At 27.2% G+C, this 16,234-nt stretch overlaps 3 protein-coding genes and 4 non-coding genes across 8 annotated transcripts; 2 read left to right on the forward strand and 5 right to left on the reverse strand.

The window, feature by feature from the left end:
* Nucleotides 1-2,069: 2,069 nt before the first annotated feature.
* Nucleotides 2,070-4,730, reverse strand: LOC122629285 (peroxisomal N(1)-acetyl-spermine/spermidine oxidase). 2 transcript variants are annotated; one of them, XM_043812549.1, is made up of 3 exons: nt 4,443-4,730; nt 3,504-4,044; nt 2,070-2,990 (listed from the first exon to the last, which is right to left on the reverse strand). In XM_043812549.1, the coding sequence occupies exons 1-3, from the start codon at nt 4,648-4,650 to the stop codon at nt 2,150-2,152; spliced, it is 1,590 nt and encodes a 529-aa protein (XP_043668484.1). In that variant the 5' UTR covers nt 4,651-4,730; the 3' UTR covers nt 2,070-2,149. The 2 variants fall into 2 exon arrangements, with proteins under 2 accessions (XP_043668484.1, XP_043668485.1); XM_043812550.1 differs by having other exon boundaries at nt 4,415-4,547.
* A 445-nt stretch (nt 4,731-5,175) lies between these two features.
* Nucleotides 5,176-7,274, reverse strand: LOC122629294 (actin-related protein 2/3 complex subunit 1A-A). The gene is made up of 6 exons (XM_043812576.1): nt 6,754-7,274; nt 6,432-6,692; nt 6,059-6,349; nt 5,803-5,981; nt 5,456-5,725; nt 5,176-5,304 (listed from the first exon to the last, which is right to left on the reverse strand). Exons 1-6 carry the CDS (start codon nt 6,818-6,820, stop codon nt 5,266-5,268), a joined length of 1,107 nt encoding a protein of 368 aa, XP_043668511.1. The 5' UTR covers nt 6,821-7,274; the 3' UTR covers nt 5,176-5,265.
* Nucleotides 7,275-7,372: 98 nt separating this feature from the next.
* Trnat-agu lies at nt 7,373-7,446 on the reverse strand. The gene has a single exon. It is a non-coding gene; the product is annotated as a tRNA-Thr (tRNA).
* Nucleotides 7,447-7,695: 249 nt separating this feature from the next.
* Nucleotides 7,696-7,768, reverse strand: Trnaa-agc. Its single transcript has one exon. It is a non-coding gene; the product is annotated as a tRNA-Ala (tRNA).
* Nucleotides 7,769-8,775: 1,007 nt separating this feature from the next.
* Trnap-cgg lies at nt 8,776-8,847 on the forward strand. Its single transcript has one exon. It is a non-coding gene; the product is annotated as a tRNA-Pro (tRNA).
* Nucleotides 8,848-11,514: 2,667 nt separating this feature from the next.
* Nucleotides 11,515-15,104, forward strand: LOC122629286 (aromatic-L-amino-acid decarboxylase-like). Its single transcript, XM_043812552.1, has 8 exons — nt 11,515-11,822; nt 12,024-12,257; nt 13,008-13,137; nt 13,306-13,563; nt 13,681-13,798; nt 13,951-14,041; nt 14,121-14,318; nt 14,640-15,104. Exons 1-8 carry the CDS (start codon nt 11,622-11,624, stop codon nt 14,946-14,948), a joined length of 1,539 nt encoding a protein of 512 aa, XP_043668487.1. The 5' UTR covers nt 11,515-11,621; the 3' UTR covers nt 14,949-15,104.
* Trnap-agg lies at nt 12,819-12,890 on the reverse strand. Its single transcript has one exon. It is a non-coding gene; the product is annotated as a tRNA-Pro (tRNA).
* Nucleotides 15,105-16,234: the final 1,130 nt, after the last annotated feature.

Below are 16,234 nucleotides of genomic sequence, written 5' to 3' on the forward strand. Positions count from 1 at the left end.
ACACTATGCTCGAATTTTTCCCGCAAATCGAGTTTTGTACTAGGATCACATGATATGCGAAGAAGTGGCACGCGAAATCACGCCAATCCCTATGAAGATATAGCTCCTGTGTTTCAAAACACAGGTCATTGGTTCCGAAAAAATTTTTTCAGCAAATCAGGTATCGTAGTTGAGTCATATAATAGACCCATGGGTGGTGTGCATAATTTCTTTTGAAAGGTAAATTTGCTATTGTATATATGTATGAGGAGGGAATACAAACTAATTTACACATATATATATTGAAAGAAAAATTCTTTATTGATCCTATATGTTCATTACATAAATTACAAATGTTATGTAATAAATATTTTTACGCTTATAATGTAATTACACTTTAGAAATAATAGTTGTCGGTACATTATTATCAGTCGGTAAGTTACCTATTAAATATAAATGCTTTTATTTTTAAAATATTCAAGTACTTTAATTAATTTTTTCTATATAAATGAAATTATCATAAATTCATAATATAGAACTTTGTTCTCCGTATTTGTTTGCTCTTATTTTTATATCGTATAAACAGTATGTATAAGTGATGAAGACTGTAAATTTTATAATAATTATTTCAGTAATATTTTAAAAATATTTATTCCAAATCTGCATGTTTATAATCGATTTTTTATCAACGAGATAGATAATACAAAAAACCGAGTAGATTTGGAATATACTTGCATCAAATATCATGTTCTCGATTATAAATTCAGTCTGCTTTTTCTATAATTATTATTTATCTTAAACAATCGTTGATACGCGAATATATATTTTCATATTTCATATTCGTAACTGTTTTAAAGCATATACATATAAGAGAAATAAAATAAAAATATTATAAATAATCTTTTTTTTATTATATATACAGTACGTGATATTTAATTAAATTTACATTATTTCATAAAAATTAATCATGATTTGAGATTTAATGAAATATAGCAATTTCGTGTTCGCCAAAATTGTTTGCGCCTGACAACTGTTTGTTCGTCTCTTTTTGCAATTTTTAAGTGTTACATTTTATATCTTGTTTATTCTATTACAAATATAGGCACAATAAAAAGGAACACAATATGGCACAAAATTTTCTATAGTGAAATTGTGTATCATTAAGATTAATTTATATTAATTTATATGTGCATATATATATATATATATATACACACATATATACTGTGAAAATGCAATTTTCTTTTAGAGACTTTTCAATCTTTTAATACCGTTCAAAAGCGAATTGGCATGGATACAGAAATAAATTTAATGAAAATAAAAACTATTATAAAACGAACATTTACAATGATAAATTACGCTGTTAAGTTTACAATGGTGATCTTTAATACTTTAAGAATTACTGTAATATATTAATTTCTTAAATCAATTTACTAATAAAATAAAAATGCTATATCAATTGTACATACATACAGTATTAATAACGAGCACGTCATTTAAATAGTTCGAAATAAAATGTGCTCACTCGTTTAGTTATATAAAAGCTATCATTACAAAATACTATTATTTGAAGGAAAAACAGATGATTGAGAAAAAATTTTCTGACAAGCATCAATAACAGATTTTAAATTAGTAAAATGTACATTGTGCATAATATTCCTAAATCAGTCATAATGCGCTCTACAATTTATTTTTTTTTAAATACATCACTTTTCTTTCATTTATACAGCACAAACAAAACATAACACTCTTTTTTAAGAAAAACATGACATGCATCTTTTTAAATAATTTAATAAATGCTAAAAAGTATAATTTGTTAAGAAAGATAATTCTGATAATTAAAAATTATATCTTTTTAAAAATTGTTTAACATGCACATAGATTAGAATTATAACTAAGATTGTTATTTTATATAATTACTCTTTTTTCGAAGTATTAGATTAAGCGATCCATTTTCATCATAAATGGCTAAGTATTGATTACTTTTTTCAAGCAATACACAAAATGCTCTTGTCTGGAAACAAAATACCATATATATATATATATATATATATATATATGCACATATATGTATATATATATGTATATGTGTATATATATATATGTATATGTGTATGTATATATATATATGTATGTATGTATGTATGTATGTATATATATAGTTCAAATTTTAAGTTAAAGATATTCCTTGAATCCATGAGCTAAGATCACTAGTATTTTCACAACTAAGACTTATATGATTTTGTTCACTTCTTCTTGATTCGAGTAACAATTGAGCTGCAGTACGGCCTGTTAAATATGCACCATGTACAGTACTATAAAACGAAGAATGTGTGTGTTCACCAGCAAATGTTATCATAATTTTGGAAGGCTGATCTTGCAATATCAATGGTTCAGCTAGATTCTTAATATCTACTTGACTTGCACCAACAGCCATAGATGTATAAGAACCACATGTAAATGGCTGAGAGTGCCAAGTAGTACGCAAGCAATGCTTTGGAGTTGGTACAAACGGATCGTTTAAAAATCGTCTTAAAATCGATGTACATACTTCTGAAACCTCAGTTGTACTTAATTGTTCCATATATTCTGCAGCCTTTCCTGATATCCAACCAAGAAGAAGTGTATCTGATATTTTAATAAAAGAATATATTTTTCTAAACCATGTTTTACTTAAATCTTGTCTGTCGTCTTCTGACAATCCTCTATCATCCCAAAGAAACACAACTTCAGATATTTCAGGATTTAAAAAAGGCCTTTCATATTCTAAAAATATTTTATCTACAGTACCAAACATAAGTCTATTTATTGCTTGGAGTTTATAATCTGGTAAGGGCGGCTCAAAAATATCATTAGCCTTTTTTTTAAGAACTCCTAAAGGCAATGTACATATTATATGTTCTGCAGTTATCATTCTTCCATTTTCACACTGAATTTCTATAACCTTATTTCTACTAGAGCTATTTGTTGTTACATCAGATGTTTCATTCTCACATTCCTGTTTTTGCCATCTGTAATTATGATTAGTATATAAACATATTTTGACTTTTATAAATAATTTCATTGAAATTATTGCATGTATAATATTTAACATAATATAAGCATTTTTATTGCTTAAGAATAAACACAAATATTAAATTAGAAAAAGATCATTTAAAAAAATATATAATATAAAATCATTACAAAGCCAATGAAAAAGCAATGTTAATAATTTCTCTTATAATTAATAATAAAAAATACGATCCTACATATATTTATCCATAATATTCTTAAAAAATATATATAAATTTTATATTTAAAATAAAATATAAAGAATTAATAGTATAACAAAACTAAAGTAAACATTGCTTTCTTATTTAAAAAAGAAAAAGATATTTAAAGTCAACTAGAACTCTATTAAATAAATATTTATAAAAATTTTGCAATATACAAATTATAAAAATAGATTCTATATATATATATATATATATATATATATATATATATATATATATATTAATGATAAAAGGGATCTAATAATTTACCTAATTTTAGTAACAACGTGTTTAGTAAGTATACAGTTCTTTGGTATATGTTTTGTAATTGGCTCCAATATTGCACTATATCCATTTCGAAGACTGATATTACCACCTTGTAGTTCAGCATAAGATCCCATTTCCATAAGATCAACCTCTTCCATATTATCACAGCCAGTAATACAAGTTTCTCTCTTAAGCAAACAATCAAAAAGTAACTGTCTTATTCTTCTTTGTTCAACTGGTAAAGATGACAAATATATATCAGTTTCAAGTGCCACATGTGCTCCAACACTATTTATACCATCTGGTGGATTATAAGCACTTAAGAAATATTCTTCACAACGTCTTAAAAAACACACATAGGCTTCATATATTTCTTGTAAAATTGGAAATGGTAATTGTTTTCCATCTTCCATAACAGCTATAACTTTATGTGGTTTGGGAATATTTATAATATCTACCAATCCATTTGCCATTGCTATTTCAAAAAGAGGATTTCCCAAAACTCCATGAATCCAGTTTGCTCCAAGTTCAATTTTTTCATTACCTAAATTAAAAAAATATAAAAGTAATATAAGTATGAGAAAATAAAAGATCAAGGAGTTTATTATACCTGGAAATATATTCAAAAGTATACATTGCAATGTTATTTTATAAATATGTATATTACCAATAAGATCTACATAACAATAGTAATATATTGTTACAAAATTGACAAATGTAATGAAAGTTAGTATTATTTAGTAAGAGAGAAAAACAATATATTTGACCTAGTATGCAACGATATAATCAAATGAAACATTCATACTTATTGTGAATAATAATTTCGCTTATGCAATTGTAAAAATCGATATTCAAAATTAGTTCAAATAACAAATTTATATAGAAGTAAAAGACTTTATTGATTGTCAACGTACATTAAGATAGAGGTTAATTCAACCATACCAATTTGTGTTGCTATAATTCGGCCACCTATACGTCCTCTTGCTTCAACAATAAGAAAGTCTGTTTCACTATTTTTCAGTAAATGATTTGCAGCAGACAATCCGGCCATGCCCCCTCCGATAATCAAAATTTTACACGAGACATGGCTATCCACTGGCTGGTCCGTGAGTTCCGCCATGTTCAATGCATTGTAACTGACAATAACCATAGCCTACAAAGTTATGTAGGATATTATAACGCGGCCATTGATTACATTTTCTCAAGATAGATTTTAAACTAGAGAAATTTATTAAAAATTCTAGAACATATGACTAATTAAAGGAGAAATAAAAAAGTAATTTATTTACATTCAAAACTAATCAATATGTTTTTTTTTTTATAATGTATATATGTAAATCTTATGTTTTAATCAATTTGGAATTTCTTTATACCGTTTTTTTTCTTCCCTTTCTTTATCACTTTTTTATTACAACTTATAATATTTTTTTTTATGTAAGTAATTCAACTCTACTTCCCCTTCTTATTTTTTTATTTATCTTTTAACAAATTATCACGTACGTAATCAATAAAATATTTTTAATCAATATCGATAATAAATCAATAATACTATTATATCAATAATAACCGTATTTGTTATTTGTTTATTGCTTTTTGATAATGCACTTTACAACACACTTTCATGTATTTTATATCGCATATTAAAGTTTTCAATTGAACAGGAGCAAGAATAAAATTAGCAGGATTAATGTACGATTTATTTCAATATTATACACTCTTCAATTTCATATAGCTTTAACCTTGGTTTTGTAAAAAAAAGGATTCCTTAAACTATCTTCAGTCCAGCAATGGAATTTTCCAAAGACTATAAAATAAAAGAGAATACAACTGTTATTTCATTTTTTATAAATATCTCATAATTATACACAAAAAGCAACATTAAAATTATTATGGAAAAACGTTATTATTTACATATTTAGTTAATTATGCGTATTGCTTGAAATATGATATGATACCTTCAAATCCCAAATAACCAACTGGCCATCTAGGCTACTTGTACTAAATTCATTATCTGATACTTGACGAACACAGTTAATCGTGTTTTGATGAATGCTATCTAATGCATTGTCATTAGAATCATTTCGTGCTTGACGATCTAAGGACTGGAATTTTCTCATGGCAGACAATCCAGCAGTTTCTTTTTTTTGCATATTATCTAATTTCGATACAAAATAAATTTGTCCATTGTCATCCACAGAATATAACATGGGCATACAACTGTGTCCCTAAGAAAAAAATGTATCATTTCTAATCTGGGTTATTATGGTATATGTTGTTCACATTTTTGTTTTGACTGGATTACCGTGGCCACAATGGAATTGGGACCCACCCAAATGCAGCTTAAAAATGGTAAATGTTCGGTATAAAGCCTATAAACTACATTGCCCCTTGTAGCGTCTGCGACGCATATAGACGAATTATGTGCTACCCAGCAAATTTTATTGCCACATTGGCTAAATGCAACCGAATGTATCCAACCACCTAACAAAAATGCAACATCTATGTAAAAGCAACAAGTATTTTAAGTTAGCAATCAATAATTCTGCGAGCAGAAATACCTCCATTATTTGTATTAGGGAATTCGGCAAGCAATGTGCCCAATGTATTACTTGTTCCCCAAGCACACGTTCCTGGTGCATCTTCCATATCACTAATGAAAGCACTGAATACTCGAACTTTATAATCCGTTGATCCAGCAACCAAAACTTTATTATCTGGATGCCAATCAACTGTTGTTACAGTTGATCTTAAAGGACGCTTTATGTGTTTACAGAGCCACCAATTATTTTCTGATACAAAGTAACAAACTGCTATTACCCTGCCTCCAGAACCAACAGCAAATTTATTTTCTACAAAAAGAAGATTAATCGGAAAAGTAAATAAAAGAAATATCATCTCAAGAAATAAACAATTGAAAATATAATAATATACCTAAAGGAGACCATTTTACACAAGTGGCTGCCCGATTTATTCTTAATAAAACCCAAGCAGGATTCCATTTCCCATCTTTCCCTTGTGTCCAAACATATGCATTCTTATCTGCTGAACAGGTAACAATGCGATTAGTACGAGGCGCCCAATCTACACCCATAATATGCATATCATGTTCTTGTAATGTATCAAGTAATTTCCATCCTGAAGAAGAATGCTTGTAAATTTGAATTTCATTATTATTTGGACATACTGCTACTTCTGTAAAGAAAAACAATTGAATAGAAATCTATTTTACATCTCAAATATTATCTAGACATACCTGTTCTGTCTTTGTTCCAAGCATGATAACTTATAACATCAACACCCAGATTATGCACCACTGTCATTTTTTTAATACTATGTATGTATATATATGTACCTATATATAAGTTGATATAAGTAATAAATATAATATAATACAATATATCCGTACAATTTAACGAAAAACGTCAGCGGGGTGCGGTCAATACTAAAATGATAATGATTCAATTTTTATAAGACATTATTCCTAGCATAATACAAATCTATTCTGATAGATAATCGCAAAATGAACTTGTTTTTCCATGCACAAACACAATATATGAATTTCTTCTCAATATAAAAAAAACTTATCATAAACAGCCGTCAACCTCCTTTCCTTTTCTAAAGATGATGCAGAAATCTTCAGAATAGTTTCCGACAGTACTGCCAATCTAAGAAGTCGTAATAACCTATAAATATACCAGTTGAATATTAACCTATGTAAGACATAAATGTATAATTTTGTACATATATAAGCGACCAATAAAAAAATAATTTTTCATAATAAAATATACACAAAAAGAAGATATGTTTCATATAATAAGTTTATAGAAAATAGAAAAAAATTATGAATTGAAAAAAAAATATTTTATTTTACAAGGCCCCGGAGGGATTCGAACCCTCGATCTCCTGTTTACTAGACAGGCGCTTTAACCAACTAAGCCACGGCGCCGATGGTGCCTGCAATGTGTTAAAATTAATAATAAAAATATCTTTTATATTTTATTTACACATAATTAAATATTGTAGATAAATATATTATAAAAATCATAAAAACAAAAAATATTTTTTGTTAACATTATCATTTATAAATAGAAAAAATAAATTCGACGTTCATAAAAGTGAAAAATAATTTTTTAAAAAATTATTTTCTATTTTTACAAAGAATATATGAAAAAGAAAAAAAAAAACCAATGGAATATGGAGGCGCCGGGTATCGATCCCGGTACCTCTCGCATGCTAAGCGAGCGCTCTACCATCTGAGCTACGCCCCCATTTCTTCACTTAGTACAATACACTTTGGAAATAAAATTTCTTTCATGCAATAATATATAAATATATATATAATTCTTTGTACAACAAATGTACAATTTCTATTTCAAAATAATTTATTTAAAAATGTTCAGAGCTTAAAAGAAGTATCGCGAAAAAAATGCGAATTTAATTGGTCAAAATAAAAGAAGACGGCTTATAGTGCATGAATTTTCGGCTCTATTCTGCTTTTTGCATAAAAAACAGTTACAAGTTAACAATTAAATAGAAGGTCAATAATGACGTACAGAATGAATAATATTTATTTAGAATAAATAAGATAAAGTGAACGACGAATAAAGCATTGGCATAATCTTGAATGACAAAAAATTACTTAGTAACTGAACAAAACGATTTTTTTTCTGGAACAATATAAGCTCTATATAGTTTTATTTAGTACTATATAGTCTATATAGTCGGAGTGTATCGTGAGAATCGAATAATAAAGATTCCAGAGTAGCTTATTACTACTATCGTTCCAGGAAACTACTTTCCAGCTCTGAACAGTACAATATTTATATTAAATCATCGATTTATTAAATAAATATATGCAACTATGACCTTGATTCGTATATTTGTGTTTTCTGTTCGTATGTATGTATATATATATATATATACGTTAACGATTTTTTAACAATTAATGATGTTATACGGTATTATATAAGTATCATGACTCACAGAATATATATTTAAGAAAAAAAAAATAGCTCAGTAGTTAGTAATTGTTCTTCGAAAATTTATTTCTTTTTTCTTTTTTTAATAGTATTTGTTATCCAGGTAGAAAAGATTAATTGATTTTTAATGTTACCCAAAAACTGTCAACCCATCTATAAAGTTTCGGGTACTGTTTAGAATTAAGTAAATTTGTCTATCTAATATTATTTGTAAATAATATATTATCATTCAAATATAAAATTAAGTATATATATAATAAAAACAAATCTATAGAATAGAAATATGCGTTTTAAATGGCTCGTTGGTCTAGGGGTATGATTCTCGCTTCGGGTGCGAGAGGTCCCGGGTTCAAATCCCGGACGAGCCCGTTGAATATGTAATTTTTTTCCTTTTTTTCTTAAATTTCTTATTTTATAATAATTTATTAAGGAATCCTTTATAAATAATTATTATCGTAATTCATATGTTATTATAACGAGTGAGATATACGTAGACATAGACTACTTAGAATATTAAAGCAATATCTTCTTTTTTGTTTATTCTTTTTACTTTTTAATTTTTTAATCGTTTTTAAAACTATTACTTTCTACAAAAAACGGTATCATATTATTAGAAGGTATTAATTGCGAAAGGCCAAATCTATATAAAAAATAATGGAATTAAGAATTACAATTTCATAAAAAAAGATCGGAAGAGGTTTTTCTTTTATAAGCCTTGTTCCCTACTGAAACAACAATAGGAAAGTTTTTGTTAATATTATTCATGTATCTTGAAAAAATCACTCCTCGTTATCAAATGTATATTCAAAAAATTTCTAAATGGAAATAAGCAAAAATTGCTTATTTCTGTACAGAATTTCTATACATTATTTCTATACAGAATTCGATAAAAATCAAGGAAATACGTGATAAAAAAATTGTCTGGATTTGGTTGTACTCTAAACGAAATATTTGCATAAAATAAACAAAATATTTGTATAAAGTATTATTTCTTGGAAATTATTCAGAATATAAGAAAAAACAAAGATAATTCCTCATTATTATTTCAATGGCGATAAAGCTTTAGTCAAGGTTATTAGCGTAGTAACTAGGAATTAGAAAAAAACAAAGAAAAAGGAGTAGGAGGAAGTACATACAGAAGCAATACGTAATTTTACAACCGACCGAATTTTTAAAAAAAGTCTAGGAAGCCAGAGGTATATAACGAGTAGTGAACATATTGTCGTTACAGTATGTTAAATTCCTTCGGAATGAGGACAATTGTGCAATATTGATAATTGCATTAATTATTATTAGAAGGAAAAATATTTATCGCGCTAACGGTAAGTTTATAACTGGACAAAAGTGTTTCTTGTCTTTTCTTCCTCTTTTTCTTTTTTGTCCTTCTTTTTTTTCTGTGTCAAATCATACTTGTAATGTGTGAAAGTCTACAATTTATTCCATCTCTAGTTGTTCCGCATATTTCGAAATTTAAAAAAATCAATGAATTTAACAGCAACAAATCTCGACGACACGAGAAATCTTAAAAAATTGCTGACAAATATATTTATGTTAATTTACAAATAAAAAGGAAAAAAAGGACCAAACAAAAATAAACATAAAGAATTAAATTAGTTTCGGCTTTACGAATTTTATATAGTATTAATTTTCTTAGTTTTCTTAATCAAATTATTATATCAATTGCTAAATCTACGTGTTCGAATGAATTACATATTCATTCTAATAAATTTTTCGATAAACATATTTATTAATATAAGTCGATATCGATTATCAAATCGAGTTTTATTATAATTATATAAACAGTACTCATACTCATATACATACATCATACAAGCATACATACATTGTTGTTTAAATATGTATATATATATTGTTACAATAATTACAAACTTCTTTCAATAATTTTTAAAGTATCAAGAATAAACACAATTCTTTTTCATATTAATTATTTTTTTATAATAATACTAACATATATGATAATAAGCAATAAATATATATCTACGTATGATAAATTCTTTTTTTCTCTTTATCCAATATCTTTCTTTTTATATAACAACAAACGAAATATCTTCATGGTCTAATACATTCTTTCCGGTTATTTAAAACCGAAGGACATAGTAAAATACCGTTACGATTATACTCTTGCAATATTTTTTGTTCGTAAAAAAGGAAAGTAATGGTCTTGATACTCATGCTACAATGTACGTATGTAACTGTTCGTCATATTATCATTGATGAACCGTGTATTTTAACAATTTTGATCAATTAAGTATTTTATCAACATCATCTATATGTAACAAATCAAAAATATTCAAGAAAAAAAAAAAGAAAGAAAAGAAAAAAGATAATCAATATAATATAATAATAAAATAAAATATATTGATAATATAAATATAATCAGATGAGTTAAAAATCATAAAGCACATTGTATATTGTTAAATTTTTTATGAATACGATAAAATATACACATTTTATTTGTTTTTATTATGAAAAGTTGATTTCCTCTTTTTTCTTTTCTTCTTTCTTTCTTTCTTTCCTTTTTATTTAACCGATCATTAACCTTAATATTACGATCAAAATAGATTTAAAAAATTAAAAAAAAAAAAAAAAAAATAAAAAAATAAAAAAACAGAAGAATATGAAAAAGAGATGTTTTCACGAACGTTTTGTTATTACAGATAAACCAATATCTTGAATAATTGAGGAGAAAGTAAGAGAAAGTTTCTTATGTGTAAGCATTTATCACGGCAATCTTGAAGAGAAGTCATTTCTTAAAAGATCGTTCTCGGTTCGACACGTGTGCTTCGAAATGCCTATGCGAGACGAGTGACATTACATCGACAGAAGTCTCATCGATAAAAGTACATATATACAGTAGATCAACGGTCTAATACGTATTTGTTGACTTGTATAGAGATTTTTTACAAAATCAATCGACGTGTCGGTTAATAAATTTTTTAGAGTGAAACAAAAAAAGGCAAAGAAAAAGAAATTAAAAATTAAAAAATATTCAAAACGCAATCTCTATAAATCGATCAGTAGTCCATAAATCGATCATCCTCGTTCAGTTTCATTGTCAAGATCTTAAGTATAAAATATCGAATAATCGAGTTTATTCAAGTGAAAAAAAAGGAACGCAAACATGGACGTTAAGGATTTTCTTGATTTTGGTAAAGCCTCCATGGATTTTATCGTAAATTATATGGAAACATTGAGAGATAGACCTGTTCTTCCGAATGTTGAACCAGGATATCTCAGTCAATTGATACCGGAAGAAGCACCTAAAGAAGCAGAGACTTGGCAAGAGGTTTTCAAAGATATTGAAAGAGTGATCATGCCTGGGGTAAGACCTATATAATACATAAGCACGTTCTTATTTATCGTTCTTTAAACATATTTAAAAGCGATAACGTATTCATGTCGATTGATCCCTCCCTTTCTCTATCCTCCTTTCCGTTATCCTCATACAAAAGAGAAAGATAAAAAACGATCATTTCTTTTTTACATTTGTATTTTGTTTTTGCCTTTTTTAATATCACGTTAGATAACCCATTGGAATTCGCCTAATTTCTACGCGTATTATCCTTCTTCCCAATCGTATGCATCCATCATTGGTGAACTTCTATGCGCCGGAATTGGAGGTGTTGGATTTTCTTGGATATGTTCGCCCGCCTTTACCGAATTAGAAGTTATAACATTAAATTGGCTTGGAAAAATGTTAAATCTACCATCCGAATTCTTAAATTGCGGCAATGGATCCGGAGGAGGTGTTATACAGGTATTTAAATGAGCAGCAAATTTTTCATCGGATTAATACCATTTCAAATAGATACCAAAAAAAAATTTAATCATTTCCTAAATGATAACTAAAATAAGTAGTTTCATTAATATAATCTTCTTTTTTTAAACTATTGCTGCAATAAATAAGAATATTAAAAGTAATTAAAATAATAACTGACTAATCTAATCATCAAATTACATTAGTAGCTCTATTAGGAAATATGTGTTACGTAATGTTTACCTTGACATTTCGTAAAATTATCTAAAATTTGACTTTCTTATCTTAAAAAAGTAAAATTTATATAATTTCTCATACAATGATCATTGAATTTTCCTTGTTGTAAATTCTAACGATGAAAAAAAAAAGAAAAAAGAATATCATTGATTGCAACAAAGAAGCATTCATATAACTTAAGAAAATAAATATAAGTGTAACGAAAGTATAATTAAATATTATTTATACGTACAAGAGCAAAACAAAATGCATGCAAGAAACAAATCTAAATGAATATATTGTTTTAAGAAAAATTGGATAAAAAAAAAAGAAAAAAAAAATGTCGGGCTCGTCCGGGATTTGAACCCGGGACCTCTCGCACCCTAAGCGAGAATCATACCCCTAGACCAACGAGCCGTTGTATGAACTTATTGATTATTAATGATCAGCTTTAATTTATAAATAAAACAAATTAATTTTTATTAACGATTTCAATTGTCACAAATATACAAATTCCTTTTTAATTATACTTAGGGTTCCGCCAGTGAAACTACGATGATCTGTTTAATAGCAGCCAAAGATCGAAAGGTTCGACGTATAAAAAGCATTCATCCAGATTGGGACGAACACATAATTCAATCCAAATTAGTAGCTTATAGTTCAGGTAATGTGATCGTACGATTTTCATTCAAGTTTATTATGATTATAATTTTATCATACGTTATATCACTTCACATGCACGTTATTACGTTTATTGATTATGTCGATAATTAATCGAATTTAATAAGTAAAACAAAGAATTGTATGTACTTATATCTTTCGTATTATTTAGATCAGGCAAACTCGTCCGTTGAAAAGGCAGGACTTTTAACTTCTGTACAAATGAAACTTTTACCTACGGACAATTGTAGTCTCCGTGGGGAAACATTATTACGAGCAATTGAAAAAGATTTAAAAGACGGTCTTATACCTTGTTACGTTTGCGTGACATTAGGTACAACCGGTACTTGCGCCTTCGATAATTTAGAAGAAATAGGACCAATTTGTAATCAATACGAAATATGGCTTCACATCGATGCCGCATATGCCGGTTCGTATATAATCTACAATTATTTTCGTTGTTTAAGCGCTTCTATTGTTCGATTTATCGATCAATTGACATATACGAATCACACTACTCTTTAGTTAACTTTTTGCATTTATTTAGGTGCAGCTTTTATTTGTCCTGAATATCGACACTTGATGGCCGGTGTTCAATATGCAGATTCTTTTAACGTCAATTGCCACAAATGGTTGCTCCTTAACTTTGATTGTTCAGCAATGTGGTACGTATATTGGAATTAACGAGCAAATTATACCTTGTATTTTGATTTTTATTACAACAAAGAAATATTAACAAAATATAATTAAAAAGAAAAAGAAAAAAAGCAAAAGAATAAAAGGAAAACAATAAACTAATGAATAACGTATTTTAAAGGGTAAAAAATTCCAAATATCTCATTGAATCACTCAGCGTTAATAGAATTTATCTGGCATACGATAAAGAAGGTCTCGCTCCTGATTATAGAGTATGTTTCTTCTTGAAATATTATCTTAACTTCGTATACGAATTTTTAACAATGCAATTACATTACATCTCTTTTACAGCATTGGCAAATATCATTAGGACGTCGTTTTCGTTCTTTAAAGCTTTGGTTCGTTTTACGTCTTTATGGGATAGAAGGAATGCAACGACACATAAGGAATAGTATATCGTTGGCACAAAAATTCGCTGATTACGTCGAATCCGATGAAAGATTTGAACTCGTTACGAATTCCATGGCTCTAATCTGTTTTAGGTTGAAGGTATAAAATATGTTCCAGTTTCTTCTTCTTTATATTTCTTCTACCTTTCTCTCGATCTAAATTTGTCTTGTTAACTCGTAACAAAAAAAAAAAAAACACGCATTCGTTTCTTATTATTTTTCTATTAAAAATATCGTGTGTTATACTTCGGTGCACTTATTAAATACTATTATTCTGCTAACATAATAATCCTCTATCTAAAAATTTCTAAAATCTTGTAATTACAAATTTTTCGCATATTTGAGTATTAAACGTTTAACATTTCGTTTTATTGTTTCTTTTTTTTTTTTTTTTTTTTTTTTTTTTTTTTTTTTATTTCAGGGAGATAACAATTGGACGAAAGAACTTCTTACTCGCTTGACCGAGCGAAAACGTATTTACGTTATTATTGCATCGTTATGTGAAAAATATATCATACGGTTTTGTATATCCAGTCGATTATGTCAAGAAAAGGACATTGAGTTCGCCTGGAAGGAAATCAGTGAGCAAGCCACGGAAATTCTTCAAACGAAGCTTCATCCTATAGAGAAAATTTTAGCTCAATCATCCGTGAAATCGTACGATGATATAGTGTTCAGGATAGAGAATTCAAAACATAAATCCAACAACATCACGCAAAAAATCACATAACTTCTTTTTTCTCTCTTTTTCTTTCTCTTTGTCTCTATCCGCCCGTCTCTCTTACCTTCCATTAATTATATTTAATATATGAAAAACGAATATGGGCTTCGATGTATTTTATTTAAATGATAAAAAAGAGCTCTTACACGTATAAGTTTATTGATTAAAATTATTAATAGATTAATATGACAAGATAATAATGATAATAATAATGATATCCAATAATGAATATCAATATATTACATTTAGTATAAATAAATTACATTTAAGTTCCTAATTAATTCTTTTAAAGCATATAAATAAACTTTCTCCATGTAAACAAAATTTTATTGTGACTTATTAAATTATTACTACATCATTTCCATTGTATTTTTTCTTCTCTGATAACATTCAAATTTTGAAAAAATAACTTGTTTAATCATCAACGATATTGACTAATATTATTTTCAGCCCGTCACTGTTTAATGAATAGCTTACTGAGTACGGATGCAAAATAAATAAAAAGTACGTATGTTAAATAAATAACAAGGAACAAGAAAAATTTTGATATACTGACCTACCTAAATTCTGATATTCTGAAATACGAACTTATGTATAATGACCTAATTTCATATATATTATATATATATATATAATATATATATAATTATATGATATATATAATATATGCAAACAATATATATATTATATATATATATATGTATATATATAATTGTTATATTTAATGCATGAATAAATTTATCATTTTGCACACAAACTATTATAACTATTTATTTTATTTCTATCTACCTACTTACATTATTAAAAGCTATAATCCGTCCTCTAGTACCTGCCTTACTGAGCGAGTATAAATATATGACGCGTATACCATAATGGCCGAACATATAAACGTCGAAGATAATACAAAATTCCACCGCCAGATAGCGTTGTACGATCTATTATACAATCTACATAAATATATTTAACAAATTAAGTCTGTTTGTTTTTTCTTTTTTTTTTTTTTTCATATTTACGAAGATCTGTTATCAATGTATTACATAGACATTTACAAGTTGGTCGTTAGATGGTAGGCTAAACAATATCGATACTATCAGAAATATCGAATGGCAACACATGAAATATTTTTATTAGATATTCGATGTTATAAAAATGATGTCCAAAAATGAATGTAGCAAGAGGATTATGCTATATATAATTAGTTAATTTTAATCTTTTTCTACACTAACTTTGCAATATTGTTAGTAAGCTATTCGATCGATTGATCGATTAATCGAAATTGAACTAAGCTATAGTCA

This window comes from Vespula pensylvanica, chromosome 5 (genome assembly GCF_014466175.1).
Source record: "Vespula pensylvanica isolate Volc-1 chromosome 5, ASM1446617v1, whole genome shotgun sequence".
NCBI classification, from domain to species: domain Eukaryota; kingdom Metazoa; phylum Arthropoda; class Insecta; order Hymenoptera; family Vespidae; genus Vespula; species Vespula pensylvanica.

Bases quoted from the DNA above. Each gene is read 5' to 3' on its own strand.
- LOC122629286 (XM_043812552.1), top strand. From the start codon at position 11,622: ATGGACGTTAAGGATTTTCTTGATTTTGGTAAAGCCTCCATGGATTTT. The intron at 11,823-12,023 runs GTAAGACCTATA...ATATCACGTTAG, and splicing joins AAAGAGTGATCATGCCTGGG to ATAACCCATTGGAATTCGCC. The intron at 14,042-14,120 runs GTATGTTTCTTC...TCTCTTTTACAG, and splicing joins GTCTCGCTCCTGATTATAGA to CATTGGCAAATATCATTAGG.
- LOC122629285 (XM_043812549.1), bottom strand. From the start codon at position 4,650: ATGGTTATTGTCAGTTACAATGCATTGAACATGGCGGAACTCACGGAC. The intron at 4,045-4,442 runs GTATGGTTGAAT...TTTTTAATTTAG, and splicing joins AATTATAGCAACACAAATTG to GTAATGAAAAAATTGAACTT. The intron at 2,991-3,503 runs GTAAATTATTAG...TCATAATTACAG, and splicing joins CACGTTGTTACTAAAATTAG to ATGGCAAAAACAGGAATGTG.
- LOC122629294 (XM_043812576.1), bottom strand. From the start codon at position 6,820: ATGACAGTGGTGCATAATCTGGGTGTTGATGTTATAAGTTATCATGCT. The intron at 5,982-6,058 runs GTATTTCTGCTC...CATTTTTGTTAG, and splicing joins CCCTAATACAAATAATGGAG to GTGGTTGGATACATTCGGTT. The intron at 5,305-5,455 runs GTATCATATCAT...TTTATTTTATAG, and splicing joins TGGTTATTTGGGATTTGAAG to TCTTTGGAAAATTCCATTGC.